The sequence below is a fragment of the Apaloderma vittatum genome, unplaced genomic scaffold (assembly GCF_000703405.1).
Source record: "Apaloderma vittatum isolate BGI_N311 unplaced genomic scaffold, ASM70340v1 scaffold3986, whole genome shotgun sequence".
In the NCBI taxonomy this organism is placed as follows: domain Eukaryota; kingdom Metazoa; phylum Chordata; class Aves; order Trogoniformes; family Trogonidae; genus Apaloderma; species Apaloderma vittatum.
Window position 1 is genome coordinate 66,757 of NW_009723220.1, and position 19,152 is coordinate 85,908.

A 19,152-nucleotide genomic window follows, 5' to 3' on the forward strand; every position below is an offset into this window, starting at 1 on the left:
CCCTTCCCCCCCAAAGCAGAAACAAGCATGTATTTAACTTGTTAGATTCTGTTTAAAACCAAAAAAAAAAAAAAAAAAAAAAAAATCTCAAGAATCAGAAAAGAGACAGCCCGCACAGATTTTTTTGCTGATCCTCAAAAAGGCTTCGATCTGGAGCTGGCATACAATCCATGAATCACTGGAGAGTCTACTTAAGCCCGAGCTCAGACCTTAAAAACAAGGACAGTTCCAGCTGGTAAGAGAATGGGATATGCCCCACACATGCAGTGGTATGCAAAAGATAGGGAAAAAGGTTTTAAACAAATGTGAACATCAGTTCTGTGCAAAAGAGGCAGGATCTCTAATGATGAAATCTTGAAAAGCAGAGTAGCCAGAATTGACAGAAAAAGAGTAAGAACATCAGTTTTGCTGCAACAGAGATAGAAACGGATCTGAAGTAAATGGGACTTGAGCTCACAAATTAAAACATCTATAACTTGAAAATCACGAGCTCAGATGTAGGATGATTTCCTTGAACATTATCAATTGTTAACATCCATCTCATCGTCTTGATCTCCGAGATGAGGGGAGTCTGTCTCTCTCCCAAAAGTCTCAGAGTTTGCCAGCAGTGATCGGTAACGAAGCAAAGTACAAAAGCTAGTTCTGATCTCATCTGTTGTCTGCTTTACCGCTGTTAGAAGTTTTGCTGCCGCTTGTACTTCACTACTGTGCAAAGTTATGCCACGTAACATTTGTACCTAACCAAACTGGGTAAGGATCAAAGCACTCTGAAGCTGAATCCACCTTCTCAGTCTTATGAATTCCTCTTCATGCACTAATCCCCAATGGATCTGCCAGTTATGAATCAACTTCACTGAACTACTGCCTTTTTTTTCACCCCCACAGGGGAAGATACAGAGCTCAGGCACACTCTGAAAGGAGTTCTCAGATATGAGAACTAGACAACTCTTGCTAGCTAGCTTAAAGATTGTGCTTCCCAAATTTCAGCTATACCCCTCTTTCCAACTGTTTCTAGAGAGGGAACAAGAGGGGAGCAAACTGTGAACTTACCCTTTATGAAATACTTCAAATTTAATTCCTTTGGACCGAACTGCTCGCCGGAAACCTCTGTGATTTCGGTTGATGTTCAACTTAAACAACTGGTTATATTCTATAAGAAAAAATCAAAGAAAGCCGTGAAAGTCAAACCACGTGCAGTGCTCTATTACACGCACATACTGGGACCTCTGTTTATCTCAGTTTGGCCCATTTGTGAAAGACACTTCACAGTCTCCTCAGGACAGTATTTCAGTCATTAACAAGTTGGTGTCCCTGTGCAACAGTTCATCCATCATCCCCACGTGACAGGGACTGAAACCAAACGGCAGAAAGAGGAGGTGACAGCAAGTTACTGGAGAGCTCCAACTGGAGAATCTAGGTCTTTCAACAATTAAACTGATTGTCTGTGAGTAAGAAAAAGGTACAAAATAATAAGGAAAAAACATAGGAAGGTTGGAACGACTGGGAAGGGGTGTTTTGATAATGTAATTAACACTGTTTTAACACCACTTTCATTAATGAGCATGACGAATACTATGCCACAGGACACGTTTTTATCAGAAGGTGTCACAGCATCGTACCACTAAATGTTCCACGATGTATCTGCTGTGCTACCCAGGAACGCTCAGCTCAGCCTGGGAACCCAAAACACTAACACCTGCTCAGCAAGCGCAGAACCAGTTACTGAAAGACTTGGAACACAGCTCTCGGTATCAGAGGTTCAGGACTTAAATACTCTTAACAGAAAATACATCTATAAACTCCAAAGATATAAATATATATATGTATCTCCTTTGAGACAAATTCACAACTATTAATTTCGATACTGAATTCAAAGTTGTTTTGACATTTGCTGCAAGAGATGAAAGAAATAATACAATAAAACAAACTCAGAGTGCAAGATTATTCATTTTAAAGTGGATGATGAGTCTAATATTGGTATTCAACAGCTAGGTACAAAGTGGTATTTTTCAAAAGGTACAAAGAAAGTATTTTAGTTGATTTCAAGACACATTATCTTTAAAAAAACCCAACAAAATCTATTTCTGCAACAATACTTTGCCAGAAAAAAAAATTCAGCAGCGTTAGCTAATTACAAAAAATCATGACAGAACTGGCAATCTCATAGGACACAAAATCTGACTGAAAAAGATGTGATCCATGGAAATATTAAAATTAATAATTTATTAAATAAAGAAAATTTATTTATCTGGCCCATCTCCCAGCAGCATTGCAGCAACAGCTGGAGCATGGCTGGTAACTGGATGATTTCACTAATTCATGGCACAGTAATTACCACCAACATTGGGATGAGGGTGCAGAAATTGCCAACACAGCTGGACTTCACCTGCCAACAAGCACTTCCATAAGAAAGAAGAAGAAAGGTGGAGGGAGGCCCTCTGGCCTGATTCACAGTATGAGATCTGCCTGTACTCTCATGATTCCTAAGGCACAATGTTTTTTCCCCTCTGTCCCAGAAAAAGTACTAACCTGGAGAATTGTTGTTGTTAATTACAGCTGTTTTACTCTTTTGAGGCTGCTCCTGTTAAAAGAGACACACATGACATAAAACCATCAGATATTGTTTCAAAATACAAAGTAGTAATCATTTTTATTACTCTCTCTTTTTTACACCTAACACAAGAAACAACTAGGGTTTAGGGGGTTATCTGAAGTAAAAGAAGAGTCACGGTACATTCAAGACTGAAATATTTGGATTTCATTGTGGTAGCAAGTGTAATATTAGATAAAGAGTAAGCCAAAACATTACATTAAATATAAGAGCCACAGATAAGTTACACAGTGACACTCAATTCAATCCAATCATCATAAAGTTACTGAGGCTGTTAAACTACATGATGAACTGCACACGTTCCACAACACAGTAATTCTGGTCCTTCTGCATTAGTTGGAATAATAAGCTACACAAGGAATTCATCACAAATCATTCAGGGAATTGCCCTAATATTATTTTGCCTGACAATCAATCTGCCACCAAAATGAATTAACTTTTAACCTAAAGTGGAGTACAAACTAAATCTCTGAGGACTGAAAAAGGACAATGTGACCTAATTATAGCAGCTACTTTGCAAAACTGATTTCAGCGGTGAAGGAGAAAGGTGGCGTATTTGACTGTGGCTGAGCAGGAGAGGTCTGGCTTTTTTTAAAACAAAATAAAACAGATTAAAGCCCACTAATGCCAATTCTTACTTATTCCCCAGAAGACTATTCACACAGACCAATTCTGTTTTCAGCCACCCTAATGGCCAGGGCACTCCATCATTAAGGCCTCATGTAACTCAGATCTAGACATAAACTTGATCTGACCGTCACCAACTCCCACTAAAACAAATTCAATTACCTCTGGGAATTGCTGCAGAATTTATTAGGAGGCAAAAAAAATTCAGTCTCCGCACTCTTAACAGAGCTAAGTATTAATACTGTAACAGCAAGACTGCTTTTGGCCTGCAAAGCCAGCAGCAGAAGATGCAGCACTTCTGACAGAGAGACTAGACAATGCTCCTTAGAAACCCTTCTAGCTCAATGGTTTTTGTTTTCAGACCAGAGACTGCTTCTAAAGCTGAGGGGAACAGGATGACGCTGAGGAGTTTCAAGTAAAGAAGCAATATACATATATATAAAATACATATTTTTTATATACATACACATATAGGTGCACACACACGCATGCACATAAACCTAAGTATTAATTAGTAAGGTCGAGAGACTTGTATGGTGTAAGTCCTTTCTCCAAATATGCACATATATAGTCACTACTTAAATCACCAGGGGTCATGTCCCTTTATTTGATGACAAAGATTAACATTTTCAATCCAAAATTAGATGTCCAAACCCAGTGCCTTTAAAAGCTTGTTTTCTTAAAGGAATGGGACGTAGAGGAAGATCACATCTAAGGTGGTCCCTCTTCCCTAGCGACAATTTTGCGTGCCTTGGTGTTTGGTTGAAGCTACCTTCACCCTCAGAGAAATGAACTTTTAGAAATTTTGCAAACACGGAAAATAGTCCTAATAGTGTCTTCAGGGGGCAAAGGTGGGCATGGCTTAGCACTGAGTGCTCTTTAGCAGCACGGTGGTGGTCAGCCAGCCAGAGAATACGCACGCCTGAAGCAGACACCACGCTGCTAAGTGTGGAGAACATCAAGAGAAAGGTGCAGCAAAGCTCAAATCTGCAGGGAACAGATTCAGCAGTTCTGTTTCTCAGAAAAAAAATCCGTTTTAAAAATAAATGCAGGCAGTATGCCTTGAAGTGTTTTTCCCTTTCTAGAAGAAAACCTACGCTCCCTCCCTGAAGGCCTCACAAGCTAAGGCAGTGGCAACAGTCACAGGCTGAAGAACAGAAGAACCAGGACACACACTCACCGCACTCGGGTACTGAAATTCAAACTTCACAAACGCATCCAAATCTCTTGGTGATACACCTGAATGAGACAACAACCAGCCAATCCAAACATCCAGTGCAGATATTTTCATTGCATTCTGTAACGTTGAGCAGGATTTTCAAGAATGCCTAACTAACTTTTAGGAGAACTCATGACCTGTCTCTTCACAATTGAAAAAACCCAGCCACCAAATTAAAAATCCACAGAAAACTGGCATCTGAAGGAAAACATCTACTTTTCTTAATGCTGCTGTTAGTCCCGACACTGTCCAGCACAGGTGGTTTACAAGCTCCCAGAAACAAGGAACTAAAAGCCATGATGTTGGCAGGAGCAACTCCTATCTACTCACCTCAATACACATTGAGGCAGTGGCGAGTAGGCACTCATAACAAAATAGGAGATAAATATGAAACTTCAACTACGAGTGAACCCAGGACTATTTAAAGTTCTTCACTCTATCCAGATGGAACTCAGACTCTCTTTATTCTTCTGGGTTTTTTACTTGTTTGTTTAAATACTCTTTAAAGGTTTTTTGGGGACTTCAGCCTCAAACCTGGTTATTTTGTTCTAGTAAGTGCTGCCTACAAAGGTCTTGACTCCTGATGTGGTCCTTCAAGGTGAAAAGAAAAAAAAATATCTCACTCCCCACTACTTTCCTTACCTACTCAGAGGAAAAAGCCCACTTGCCTTCTTAAGCACATACCTGGCGGAGCTGGTAGGTTTATTCCCCTGACGATAAGAAGGTGCATTTCTGTGCTGTTGAGCTCAGAAAATATCCTGTGAAAAAATAAAAGACAAAAGTGCATTCATCCTGGTATCCCACCACCACCTGATCCCCTGCCAGACCAGGATGGCACTGGTATTCATCACATCTTTTCCAACAGTGCACTCCCACAGAGATCACTGTCATAAATTTCAAAAGAGCAAGGAAAGAGCACAAACCGAGATAAAACATCTCTGAGGTGCAGTGAAAAATGCCATGAACAAAGCCCAAAGGGAACTGGACTGAGGGAGAAATACAGAGGAAGGAAGAGTGGCTGAAGTAGCAGAATACAAGAGATGAAGCTGGAGATATTTTGAAAACAAAAGAACCCAGAAGAGAAGTTAGAAGACAACTTCTTTGTAAGTTGTTAAGAGTGTCCTTTCAGGAACGCTGAGCCTAACCGTAAGTGCCACCCAAATTTTCCGAAGCCCACAATTCGCTAAGCAAGAGCTAAAAACCAGAAAACTCATTCCAGCCTGTCTGAGAAATCCCTTTGTTTTTCCACACCTTATCATTTTAAAGGTTCTCTCCTCAAAGTGGTGGCTTGGAGGATCCATTCCTTGTGCTCGTGCAAGCTGTAGGATGTCCACATCCTTTTTACAACCTTGTGCCAGTTTCTCAAACCTACAGAAAATCAAAAACAAACAACAGAAAAGCTACACACACAGAGTGACAGCAAACAGCTTATCAACCCGAACACCATCATCTTTTGGGGTGTCAGGAAGGCTCAGGCCTGAAACGACCACATTGTGGGATATCAACAGCGGGCCTTACCGAGTCGTTTCTGCTACATTTCCCAGATGCATGAATTGCTTGGAATACTGCAAACACCTCTGTCAACAGAAACAAAACCAAACAAATACAGATGCGCTCAGTGATCTCGATTCATGACTGGTACAGAGTTTTGAGGTTGATGACAACCTAATTTAAGGAAATCTGAGAGTTTTCCCTTGTTACTCAAAAACATCCCTTCCTCAGGTCCTTAAGCCCAAAGCTGAGCACAGCATTTGTTCGAGCTGTTCTGTCCTATTACTTCTGAGTCACTTGATTTCTATATATGAGGTTTACCCAAGGGCTAGACTTAATCATTAGAGTACTATTTTCAAACTTGAGTGCTCATATTTAACAGTGATCATTTGATAGTGCCAAGCCTCCAAGCACGCCCTCTGACTTCAACTAGCAGAGAATCCAACTCCAAAAATTTTCCACTTTAAAACGTGCAAAATCAGAAGTATTTTAATAGGAAAACAAAAGACCCCACAGAACCACTGATGGAATTATAATATTAATAAAGCCCAGAGAATTTTTTTTAAAAAGCCCAAAACATTTCTAGAAAAGACTGAATGGTCACCTCATGTTGGTCCTTCAGCAATTTTATGAGCTGTGTATATACTTCATCTGCTTTCTGAGACAGTCTGACATCTTCATGGTGTATGAAGATAAAATCACCCTCATCATCCGTCGGTGGTGATGGCAGCTGCAATACAAGAACACCACATTTCAGAGCCCTTATAAGGAAAAATGTCGTAGCAAAAAACCAGTCAGAACACATGGAAAGGTCAGTGAAGGGAGATGGGTTCTTCTTCTTCCCAAACACTACTTACACCACTGTCTGACGACTGCTTAAGTTGTAAATCTCTGCAAAATGTCTTACAGGCCTAATTCCCTCATTATTCAGGTCAGGAGAGCTATTACAGGTTTCCCCATCTACCCAAATACCACGAGAAATCAGGGCATCACTGTATCATCTGCACCTGATCCTCATCCCAAAATGGAGTCAGGACACAGCTAAGAGAGGGACTCACACCCTAAGCCAGGGAAAACTTCCAAGCTGCATGGTTTAGGTGTGCCATTGCAAACCAAGGAGCAAACAGTTGAGGGGAAACTAAATTTTCTTAAAATCTGGCGCACCTGAGAAACAGCAGAGGAAACAAAACAAAAACATGGGGGAAATTCAGGGCTCGATATCCAGACTTGTCACTTGAGTAAACTAATGCGTCAAGAATTATTTATTAAATCATTCACTGAAGTACGCACTTAGATGTGCAAAAACATGAAACAAAGCAGAATACTAATGGTCCTACTAACCTTGGAAATATCAACAGGTTTACCACATTTTGCTTGCTCAATCTTTGGGTCAAAGGTCTTAGCAGTTCTGAGATACATCTTAGCCTGTTCAAGGTTATTTTCCTTCTTTGCTTTGATGGCTGCCTTCATGTATTGCTTCTTTCTATTCTCCAGAAATTCCAGCTGTTCTCTAGCTGAAAAACAGTTGTATAAGAACCCTCACTCATCTGACACTGCCACGTCCCTTAAACAAGTTTATCATGTTCAGTTTATAGCCAGAAAAAGGTCAGTAAAAGTACAGATAACAAATAAGGACATTTCCTTACTGCACTTAATTGTTTCTTGGCTAGTTTCAATTTCAAGCATCAGAGAAAGAAACAAGCTTCCTTCTGTCATAGCACCCCTCAGCAAAAAACCTCATAGTGCTTCACAAGTGTCACAACAGTAATTACAGACTGCTTATGTGCAGGCAGGAGACGGACTCCAGTATAGCTGATTGGTCCAAAGCAGAAGCTGAATTCAAACTTCCAGCTTGACATATTAACTTCTAAAAGACAGCTAATATTGTGAGCATCTTCTGTACTCATTTCCCTCCTCTTCCCTGACCTGTTTGAAAAAAACCCCAGAGGAACCAGTGTTCAGGCACATTCAGACATACCACCACTGCATATTTGTAATTCCTTGCCATCCCAGTTTCTTATTACTCCTCGGGTCTCCTCTTTCCTTCCCAAACCAGTGAGAGCTACACAAGTGAGAAAAGACTGCGTCACATTGTACCAGGTCAGTGCATCCTGCCTCTTCTTAGAGCTCACTTAGGAAATGGTACAGCAGGAGCTGACGACAGCCATTTCCGAAGACACTCATACTGCATTCACCACTGCACTCCCCTCGTGATTACACAAGCTAAACAACGTTTGCAAGAGGTACCTGGCTCAGCAAATAAATATACCAGTGACTGCTCACTGCTGTCAGATGACGATCAGCTTAATCCCATCCTTGCAGAAGTGCCCGCTGTCCTGCTGCTGTGAGCAATTTGCACAGTCAGCCAAACCCAAACTACAAGGATGATTACGGGACACCTGCCTTATGAGGAAAGGCTGAGAGACCTGAGGCTTTTTAGTCTGGAGAGGAGAAGACAGAGGGGATCTAAATAATGTGTATAAATATCTGAGGGCTGGGTGTTAAGAAGGGACAACCTCTTTTCATTTGTCCCCTGTGATAGCACAAGGGGCGATGGATTCAAGCTAGAGCAACACAAGAAGTTCCACCTCAACGTGAGGAAGAACTTCTTTACTGTGAGGGTGACAGAGCCCTGGCCCAGGCTGCCCAGAGAGGCTGTGGAGTCTCCTTCTCTGGAGACTTTCAAGACCCATCTGGACACGTTCCTATGTGACCTGCCCTACATTCTGTGGTCCTGCTCTGGCAAGGGGGTTGGATTTGATGATCCCCCCAGAGGTCCCTTCCAACCTCTAACAGTCTGGGATCTTGTAATTAGACAAGGTAGCTAGCCCAGTTTCCACCAGGACAAAACCCATAGTGTGCAAAGTTATTCACCCAACTGATCTTGGTTCCCTGACCTTTCTGGTACAGGCCTTAAGTACAACTGCTCCTCTCCCACATGCCCCACGCCTTGTGCTCTCTTACAAGAAAAAGACAGGATTTTTTTACAGTTGATTTATCAGCTACAGGCAGTTGTGAGCTGCACTTCATAGTCATGGGGAGAAGGAGGTAACATTTGGATCACAGAATACACTTTTGTTAGCAAAATATGACTTTAGAATAGTGAAGTACTGACATTTTGTTGTGAAAGTCTTATCAGTGTTAATCTGTCCCGGTTCTTGCTGCACTTATTGGTTTCTTTTACAACACTTGAGAGATTATTGTAACACCACAGACCAGATATTATCAATTTCTTCACAGTGTAAGACTAGGGCAATTCACTCAATACATTAGTATGTCAACTAAAATGGCAAAAACCAAAACTCCTATACTTGGGATGCCAAAAAGGACAACTATGACATTTCAGTGGTTTTTATAAAACAAGTAATGGAACTTTCTAGAGAGAAGAGTTGCGAGCTAATCACAGTGGCACTGTGAAATGCCTTTGTACTCTGTAAAAGAACTTGCATCAGCCAACTAGGCAGTTCTGCTTTGTCCTGAGGGAACTACCCAGGGCAGGACAGAAAAAAGAGGACAGGATTACAGTCAAGGCGTGACGACAGAATCAGCGAGAGCTTGAACACTGCTGGTGTGTGCCCAAATCACACCGTGAGATGGTGGCTGTCCCTTAATATTTGCACAAATCATCTTGTACAGACAACCGTGCAGTGACCTGAGCTACAGGAGGACTAGAAATGGATGAACTACTGCCAGGGTGCCAGCCTGAGATCCTTGGATGAAGCACCAGGCAGAAACCACTGGCTGATGTGGGAAGTTGTGTTAGATCAATAAATAATTCACACTGGCAGACCGTCCACTTTAATGAGAGTGGATGTAGGGTTCAACTGTGAGCAGAGATAAACATTATGAATCGATACACTTGTTACATCAAAATTAATTAAAAACTCAATCACCCTTATAATTACACATACTGCCTCTATGAAATAAAGCTGCACGGCTGGTCTGGATCTGCCCTCCAGCACACACATACATAATATTGGGGATTCTGTCAGAGGAAATCTATGCCACACATTCACAAACTCAGATCTAAAATATAATGAAAATAAGTCTTTACCAAGGCATTCAACTAAACAAGTGCAAACTTCTTGCACTGGATTACTGGGAATGATGATCCCTTCACCTTACCAGCTGGAGGGAGATGATCCACTGACTCTGCTGTGTCCAGGGTGGAGGGTGACGTAGCTGGTTTCACATGCTCAGGAGAGCTCTCCTCCTCAGCTCCAGCAGATGACACTGTAATTGGCTTAACAGCCTGAGTCGGCTTTCCAGGCAGCTGAGCAGGCTTCTTGGCAACTGGGGCCTGTGTCAGAGGCTCATTCTAGCATAACAGAAAGAAATTCATGTTAAATACATAAAACCTATTCCAGAGTTGAGGATAGCATCTCAAGCATCAACAACCATGGTTATCTGTGTATCAGCCTTCTGGCACCACTTCTGATGGGAGTACAATGTTTCAGACAGCAAATTTTAACTTCTGGAAGTTTATGAGCCATGCCATGCCACCAGGAAGTTAACTTCTACAAGCGTCAAACCTCCACTACAGAAGGGACAAGAGGAATGTTCAGCAAGGCAGTGATTTCAAAAAAAGGAGAGGCATGCAGAAAAACAATCATCCAGGAATTCTCTCAATTAAAAGCTACTTCACTTGAAAGCACCATCAGCAATCAAATCCAGAGAGACAAAAAGATCAGACCAAAGTCTCAAGGCTGGTGTTGCCTGACAGAAAGCATTAAGCGTTGAACATCCTGGGAAAGCACAAACATAGGAACTACAGGGATGCAGGATCAAAGTACAAATTCAAGTACTTCAGAACAATGTAAAGGAGTGGTGAGGATCTGAAGTGTTTGCTTTGAAAATAAAACACACAAGACAGTTATGAAAGAGCCAATCTCTGGAGTCACAGACTGTGTATGTACTGACTGCAGTAACATCTCTCTCTCTCTCTCTTCCCCCACTCCCTCCACTATAACGCAAACTGAAATTACTACTGAGAACTGGTACTTTAGGCTTCTCGGAAACATATTTCACCTCAGTACTCTTGACTGCAAATCCAGTGGCCTCATCTCTGCATACAACAAGAGACAGCATTTTAACTACTACACACCCTACTAAGATCTACTAACCTCCTCCTCTTCATCATTTTCCTCCATGTTTGCCAGCTTGCTCGCACTTTCCAGAACAGCAGCTATAGTACCATCACCATCCACTGCTGCAACACCAGGAAGAGGGGGAAATCCTGAGGAGGAAAGGAATATAGAATTAAAGAGTTGCATAAGACTTATGTTCTGTCTTCCACATTTTTTCTGTAAAGATACTTTTATCCAAGTATCTATTATCTACCTAATATATTTCAGAATTCAGCACAACTAGATGGAGTCACAGAATCCTAGAATGGCCTAGGCTGGAAGGGACCTTAGACATCATTTAATCCAACCTCCCTGTCATGGGCAGGGACACCTCTCAACTAGATCATGCAACACATGGGGACCAAACGGGGATCGAACCCGCGACTGTCCTAGGCCACAAAGCCTTGCTAGATAAAGTCTGAGTGGTGGGCTTAAGATCAGATCTCTCACAGATATCCAGGCTTAGGGATGATGTTAAAATGATGAAATAACAGAGCACAGTTTTCTAAGATGAGCTACTGGTAACAGAGATGCCCCCAGAACCAGCAAAGAATGTAGTCTCTTCCCTTTGCACACAGAACAGGGGACTGTACAAAAGGCTGCTGCCTCTTTTTTTCCCCCTCTCACCCCAGCTGGTACACAGTCCAGCAGAAAATCAGAGCTACCCCATAGAGTAATAAGCAATACATTGCTGACATCTGGTTAACACATTAAGCCTCTGCTGAAAATCTACTGCAATGCAGAGGTTGCAAAGTAAGGCAGAACCACAGTAGCTAAAAGTGACGTATACGAAAAACAACCCTTTCTGTTATTTTTTTATGCTTTTGAGGATGGGAGAAAGTCTTGATGATGGAAGATAAACTCTCATTTCCACGCTACCAGTTCAGTGTTAGCTTCAAATACAGAGACCCAGAACTACTGCTATAAAATGCCTGTTAATAAAATTTGTCTCATTAACACGTAGCAAGTACTCTTGTTGCCAGTCTCATCAGAAGTGCCACAAAGTAACTACAAACTGCTTCTAAAACTCTGCTATGGGGACAGAACAAGTCTGAGGTACACAGGCAGCCTATGCTGCTGCTCCCACGTGACATTTCTGTCTCCAAGCAGGTCAAGGCTGGTACTCGGCATTATCCAGATGCAATGAAATGCATGGCCAGTCCATGAGAATCTCATTGTTGGTTTCAGTGACTGCCTGATGGTTGTCTCGAGGGTAAATCATACTGCCTCTAAACGATTGCTGAAAACCATGCAGCTAATGTGGAAGTGAGGAATTATCCGTATTTTCAAGGGTGTAAATACGGAGTACCTTGCTCTTACAGAAATTTGTATTTACCAAGAAATGGATCATGTTCTAGAACAAAGGATGATAAACTGCTCTACACAGACGGCTTCAAAGCAGGGAACCTTCAAATCAGTACATGACCTGACAGAGCTGACACTGCCTAATTTACTACTAGTACTACTATTGTGCTTGCTCTTGCCACATTTGACAGTGACAAAAAAGTCACAAGGTCCATGCCCCTTTTCTAACAAAAAAAAATCAGTGCTAAGTGTATTGTTTCAGAAGAACACATCAAGCACAAGATACAAGGAACGATGCCTCCTTCGGGAGAAACAGTATCATGCAAACCAGAGGTGCACTCATAGACGACTTTGTCCAAACTTTTATGGACACAGCACTATGCATTCTCAAGAAAATAAAAAGGACACAGAGCATCTCAAGAAGCAGGTTCAGCTTCTGCCTCTGCCACTGTCCCAGTGTGACCACAGGCATGATTTGCTTTGTGTCTGTAGACTACTTTTATTAGCCATAAGAGCTGCAACACTGATCCGACTTGTCAGGTGTTGCAAGATGATGATTCATAAATACAGAGTTCCCAGACTCCTGCTGTGAATCAATACAGTGGGGGACATCAGGCAACTTTCTTCATTTTTAAAAATCTTCTTCCAGTAAACTAAGAAGCCAATATATCCCAAGTCTACTCCTTCTTCCGGAAGGGCCAGCAGAGAGGACACAGGTAACATTCTGAGCACCTGCCCATGATTAAATTGTATAACACGTCACATAGTGCCAGTTTTAAGTTCTGATGCTGTCAAACAGGCAGCCCATAATCAGAAATATTCACCACTGTGAAAGTTTGAGAGCATACTAATAAGCAGTTTCACAATACCATCAAAAAGCAAGGCCAGACTACTACTGAGAAAAAGGAAGGGCTGTTCCACAGGATGAAGAGATAGTATTTGCATACCTCCCTCAGAGCCCAGTAGATACACAAAAATGGGTATTAGGACATTTTGGATTCACACTTACCAGGAGGAACAGGTAGCTCAGAAAAATTCACTTTTCTCCCTGCTTTATGGGCTCTTATGGCATCCTGGTATTGCTGTAATCAGAGGCACTCAGTATGACATAAAATGAAGTTGACTGTAATTATCAATCATTTGTATTTAACCAGCATAAACACTGCAGAAGACACAATACTTTGCTACAATATCTGCATTGTCTGCATTTCTTTTTCCTCCAAATGTTTTACAGCTTCCCTACTGGAGCTCTTTCCAAATAGGACAAAACACAAAGTATTTTAGCCCTGAAAAAGTCCTCAGCAAGAGAACTAATTCAACGGCTTTGCTAGTAGCAGTCTGCCACTCTTTCTTTTTACCTTGGCTATCCTCTCGTGCATCCTGGCTTTCCGATCATCCCCACTCGCTTTAGCCTGTCCTGCTGCCGACTTGTACTTCTCAAGCCTTTGCTGCAATGCTTCCAGCACTGTTTTCGGCTGCTGCAAGGAAGCTTGAAACAAGACAGACAATAAAATGCCACAGTTCAGATTTCAAAACATATGAGCTGCCTTTTCCCTCCCTTTCTTTACCTTCGGCAGCAACAAAAACATCATTGCAAATCTTACAAACACAGTCTTTCTAAAGGAAGTTCATTAACTTTTCCTTCCATTACTGATCCAGAAGTACAGATGGGATTATCAGCAAACAATACTCAGAAACGTTAGCGACGTTCACTCAGTGCGTCTGCAGTTCAGTGGACTAGGGCAGACCTTAAAGTGCCTTCCAGCCCTGCTGTTTCTATGGCTTGCTACAGAAACCCAGAAGTCCTACCTGAAGCTTCTTGGGTCTGAGGTTCAGGTGTTGTAAGATCCTGGGAACTTCCCACTGGAGCTGGTACCTTTTGCTTGGATGCACCTTGTACATTTCCCAGGCTCTCAAGGTCTGCAAGGAAAGCAGGCGGTTTCACAGTGTGTTCCATAAACAGTAAGTCAACCCATGTTACTCTGAACACCATCAATTTGACCAGATCATCTTCCTGAAAGCTTTTTTGCTTCAAAATAATACCAGTGTGGCTGGATAAGTCTAAGGCTGCCATTATTCAGACAAAGTGCTTTATAACAGAAAATCTCAAATGCTGATTTAATTTACATTAGTGCTGCTTGAGGGGAAAAGAAAAAAAGGAAAAAAAAAAAGTAAAAGTAAAACCAGTTCAAGTATTCTAAGAATCCTTTCCCCAAGATATAACTTGGTATCTTGACAGATGGAAAGAGAGCTTGCTAATTGACTAAAATATCCTAGTAACAAAAGATGTGCTGAAAAAGAGAAGCAAGTAACATCATCTATTCAGACACCCAGGTTTCTGGCATTGTGTAACAGTGGTTATTTCAGAAAACTACAAAAATATCTGCTGCAAAACTGCACTTTTTAAGGCATGATTCCATCATGAATGAACTTTCTTTCTAATGCCATTTGGTCATCAGTTTATAACTCAAGGAGTCATAGATCTCATGATTTATTGAAATAAAATAATCCATTATTAAGTTTCTTAGAATAAAAATAATCCACTAATCTACTTAAACCACTGAGGTGCACAGACCAAACATAATGAAGTATTTACTACTAGTAATATTAAATATCTATTACTCAAATATTGTTGGTGGTGATACCAGACCCTACAAGAATCAAAATACCTTTAATATCAGTAACTTGCTTTAAGATTTAGACTTTACTGCATTGCAATGTCTTTATTAATCTCTTAATCTGGAGGCCAGGAACTTTGGCTGAAACAGAACTCCATCAAATACTACAGTAAACTTTAAGAACGTGTCATTAAACTTTCTTTCTCCTTCACTTCAAATACCGGCTGCTATTATCTGAAGCTATAAAACCAGGAATATTAGACATCAATAACTCCTCGAATTTGTAAATCACAGACAGTAACTTCAACATAAATAATACTACTTCATTTTTCTTTATTGGTCTTGATTAAAATTTGAACATGCAGTAAGCCTCAGAACTAAGTGATCTTCAATTCTTCTTACAGTTTTGCAATCAAATGCTCAATCATTCCATCACAGCATGGAGAGATTTCTAAAAGGGTTTCCATGAGACGAGCCTTACCCTGAGGAGATGGCGGCATATTCTGGAGGTCTATCGGCTGCCCACTGTCCAAAGCTTCCAAGACCACATTAAATTTCTAATGCAGAAAAAACAAAACAGAAGATTTATTCTAGAATGTCCAAGACTTGCTAGTTGCCACAATGAGTATTTGACCCTGAGTGCTGTGAGTACAGCATGGGGTATGTGCAGCATTCAGGATTTCTTATGTGCATACCTTGCCTGTCTTCATGTATTCCTTTGCCTTCTCCAGGTCCCCTTGCTGCTTGGCTTTTAGAGCTGCTAATTTATACTCCTTCTGCCTCATAAGTAGTATTGCTCGTGTGTTCTGGAGATCTGTGAGAACCAAACAAAGTTGAGATTTACACAGAGCCTGAAAGACATATTTCCCTTGCTTCGTCCATCTATTCAAACCCGCATTTGTCCTCTTCTGCTTTGAATCACAAAGCCATCTTACAAAAGTCCTTTTTCCTCCAGGCCCCACAAGTCCTACCAGACATAACAGTCCTGCTTTTTGCAATTAAAAAAAAAAAAAAAAAAGAGAAAAAAAAAAGAAAGAGTCCTTTACCCAGCACCTTGAAAGCTTGAAATTCCACATTTCACCATGCTGAAGGAGAAACTGATAAGTGAAATGTACTTGACATAGTGCATATAAGTCCTCTGTAACAATAACTGATACCACTGACAACTCTATCTGAAACATCCAGCAGGGCATTCCCAACAGAAGCAGTGCTTTACTACACAATACAAACATCAAGAAAGATGTAGCACCAAGTGTTGCAACTGCTTATCCTCTCAGATCATGGTACCTGTTTCCACAGCAGGACTGGAAGCAGCATGACCCTGTAGAGACTCTGATTCCAGACTCTGCATTGCCTCATGAGAGCTCTTCTGCGCATCCTCTGTGGGCGACTTGGCTTTCTTCTCTGGTAGGACACTCACTGAATCTCCCGAATTCTCTAGCTCCCCTCCTGTAGCTCGAGATAAGTGAGAAGAACTCTTTCCTGTTGCAACAGGGGGTGGCATTTCTTCCTCATTGATTTTTTTGCCTTTCTTCACTGCAGCCAGCATGGTTTCCAGTGTCTGGCAGAGACAGAATAGTGAAGTTGACAGGCATTTTCCATCAAACATATTACTAGCATAAAATCGTTAAAACACAAATTCGTTCCATTCTACATGATGCGATCTATTATGCACACCTCTACAGACTGCTGCACTTTAGCTCCCTATTTTTCTGCAAGGCAAACTTCCGTGCTAGTGAAAGGTGTCTAATTATCAGAGCAACACAATGCAAAGAACTTGTTATCCAAACTATGTAATTCCAAGCACCTCAACACTTAAAATTATTGGAGAGCTGATGTGGTCCACTCAGGCACAGAAGTCATTTATACCAACTGTAGATGGATTTTATGTCTTTAAAACAAAACAAAATACGCTATGAGGTGTCGCTGCCTATGTGGATTCAGGGAAGGAAGGAGTTTACACACCTATTGAATATAATGAGAAAAGCCATTAAATACTAACAAAGAAAATGGAGCTCCAGTTGGCGACCCATGGCAAGAAGCTCTCCTCATCTGTAACACAGGTTAACTGCTGGTCATTTTTTCAAAACCCTTTCTACACCACAAATATTACCTTCTTCAGTATTTTTTTTTTAATTTAAGGTTCAGACAAAAGACTGTCATGCACTTCAAGCCAAAACAAAAGTTTTACTTCTTTCATCTTCCACAGAGACTGAAATGGAAAGCACAGATAAACAACAACAACAAAATCTCATCAGTGCTCGAACCACTGCTATTTTTGGTTAGCCATGACATTGTTTGACCTACTAAGCAACAGTGGCAGAGATACGTTTGACTGACTGCATGTGAGATTGAGGTTCAGACCAGTACAGCAACCCACGCACAGCTCTCTCTTCTCCACGTGTGGGATAACAGACTGACTGGAAATGGAATTAAACACTGAGATTAAAGTTCACAGTTCCAAGAATTAAGTACAAGAGATAACTGTACACCATTTGTTGGCATGTGATTTTGCTAATTAAGGAACTGTGAGCTGTGAAGTGAGATCTAGTCTATTATCCTTAGTTACACTGCTTAGGCACAGGGAAACTCCCTACCTCGAAAAAAAAAGAAAAAAAAGTGGCAAGCAGTGCACTAAGCTTCATTACTGGATGAAGTAAGCTGGTTTGTCTATCCCTCTTGCTCTCTGAAAGGTCAGGTGGTTTCGTGTACATTCCTTCCAAAGCTAGCAGGCAGTGGACTCATACAGACATCTCCTTTCCTGTGCATTTTCTCCCCGGGGTTTGGCTTCAGTTGCTCCCTTTGTACCCTACGACACCTGGTAGCCAGTGAGACATTACATTCTTCTCTCAGTGGATAGTGCTATAAAGTTATAAAGCTTTGCTTAACAAGACAGAGCTGGCTGCAGTGAGGCGGGTGACCAGATGAAAGCAAACAGGGAAATAAAGGCACTCTGCACAGCGGCAATCACCAGGCACCACCAACCAACTACAAGCACGCCACCTGGCTGTAAAGATGCAAAGCTGAAGAAAACGCTCCCTCCCCGAAATTTTTAATTGCCTTAATGAAAAATCCTGTTCTATTCATTTTCAAGCACAGCCAACGTATCACCCATAGAAACGTATCACCTTCCTTTCTCTCACAAAACTGAGTGGAAGGTTAGCATCTAGGAAGGCATGAGTGATGAACTGGAAAGTATATGTGCTAGAAAAGCTCCTAAACTTTATCCTAAGGTAAAACTGAACAGTCATCACAGATCAAATTCCCATCTGGACACGCGGGTTTAACAACAGCATTTACCACAAATCCTGCCCCCAGCTACCACTAGTCAACAGAAAAAAAGCTGATGCGCAAAAGGCATTGGAAATTACCATTCACCTGTGTATGTGCTATGTCACATTGCTCGTAAGTAACAAGAAATGTGTTTAAAGTAACTCAAGGCAGTATATTAGACTTTCTCTCCCTTTTCAACAAATTCACACATCCGGTAAGACTCTGAACTACACTTCAGAGAACTGACTTCGTCTCTCCTACATTCACATACTTGATGAACCCAACTTACCTTAAGGCCTCTTTCGTATCGGCGTACTTTGGCACTGTCATCTGACTCCTTTGCGTTGGAAATTGCTGTCCTATAGTTAGCAATTCTCTCCTCTACTGTCTGTTGCAGCTCACTGGTAACAGCAGGAAGTGAGGTGGTCTCAGAAAAAATAATAAAACAGATCAAGAAAACTTATTTCATCCACCTATAGGAGTTTCCCCATAGCACTGAAAAACAAATACACCTCTTCTACACACACTCCCATTAATCAAGAGCGCAAGGACGAAACAGTCTCCAAGACAGAGGCGCACTTGTACTAAGCTAACAGCCCCTGGATCCACCTCTGGGCTTTCTCTCAAAGGCGCAATAGAGAAGAATGGGTGGAGACATTTAGAAAACTCAACAGTCACAGGGTAATTGGAGCCATGTGGTTAGGGAGTAGGTGAAGAGAACAGTAAAGTCTCTCAAACACCACACACCAGAGGGTATGAGGAGGTATTTTGGCACAAATCTTGACTTTTTCCTTTCATATTTTAACAACATGCTAGTTTACTCGCTTCCAGGCTTTCTCAACCCGGTTTTACTACAAGAGCTCTTTTTCCTCCTCCTACAGC

At 41.4% G+C, this 19,152-nt stretch overlaps 1 protein-coding gene across 1 annotated transcript in view; it reads right to left on the minus strand.

The window, feature by feature from the left end:
* The window catches only part of CC2D1B (coiled-coil and C2 domain containing 1B), a gene marked incomplete at its 5' end in the record, with an annotated part of 23,605 nt that extends 4,908 nt beyond the window's left edge, over positions 1-18,697 (minus strand). Inside the window, 17 exons of the mRNA XM_009872016.1 lie at positions 1,051-1,150; positions 2,530-2,581; positions 4,419-4,477; positions 5,142-5,215; positions 5,709-5,825; positions 5,976-6,034; positions 6,553-6,678; positions 7,290-7,462; positions 10,074-10,266; positions 11,072-11,184; positions 13,389-13,461; positions 13,738-13,868; positions 14,189-14,299; positions 15,479-15,554; positions 15,693-15,811; positions 16,285-16,558; positions 18,560-18,697. Coding sequence (XP_009870318.1) covers positions 1,051-1,150; positions 2,530-2,581; positions 4,419-4,477; positions 5,142-5,215; positions 5,709-5,825; positions 5,976-6,034; positions 6,553-6,678; positions 7,290-7,462; positions 10,074-10,266; positions 11,072-11,184; positions 13,389-13,461; positions 13,738-13,868; positions 14,189-14,299; positions 15,479-15,554; positions 15,693-15,811; positions 16,285-16,558; positions 18,560-18,697 — 1,988 coding nt within the window. The remainder of the gene's footprint in view (positions 1-1,050; positions 1,151-2,529; positions 2,582-4,418; positions 4,478-5,141; positions 5,216-5,708; positions 5,826-5,975; positions 6,035-6,552; positions 6,679-7,289; positions 7,463-10,073; positions 10,267-11,071; positions 11,185-13,388; positions 13,462-13,737; positions 13,869-14,188; positions 14,300-15,478; positions 15,555-15,692; positions 15,812-16,284; positions 16,559-18,559) is intronic.
* Between the last annotated feature and the right edge of the window lie 455 nt (positions 18,698-19,152).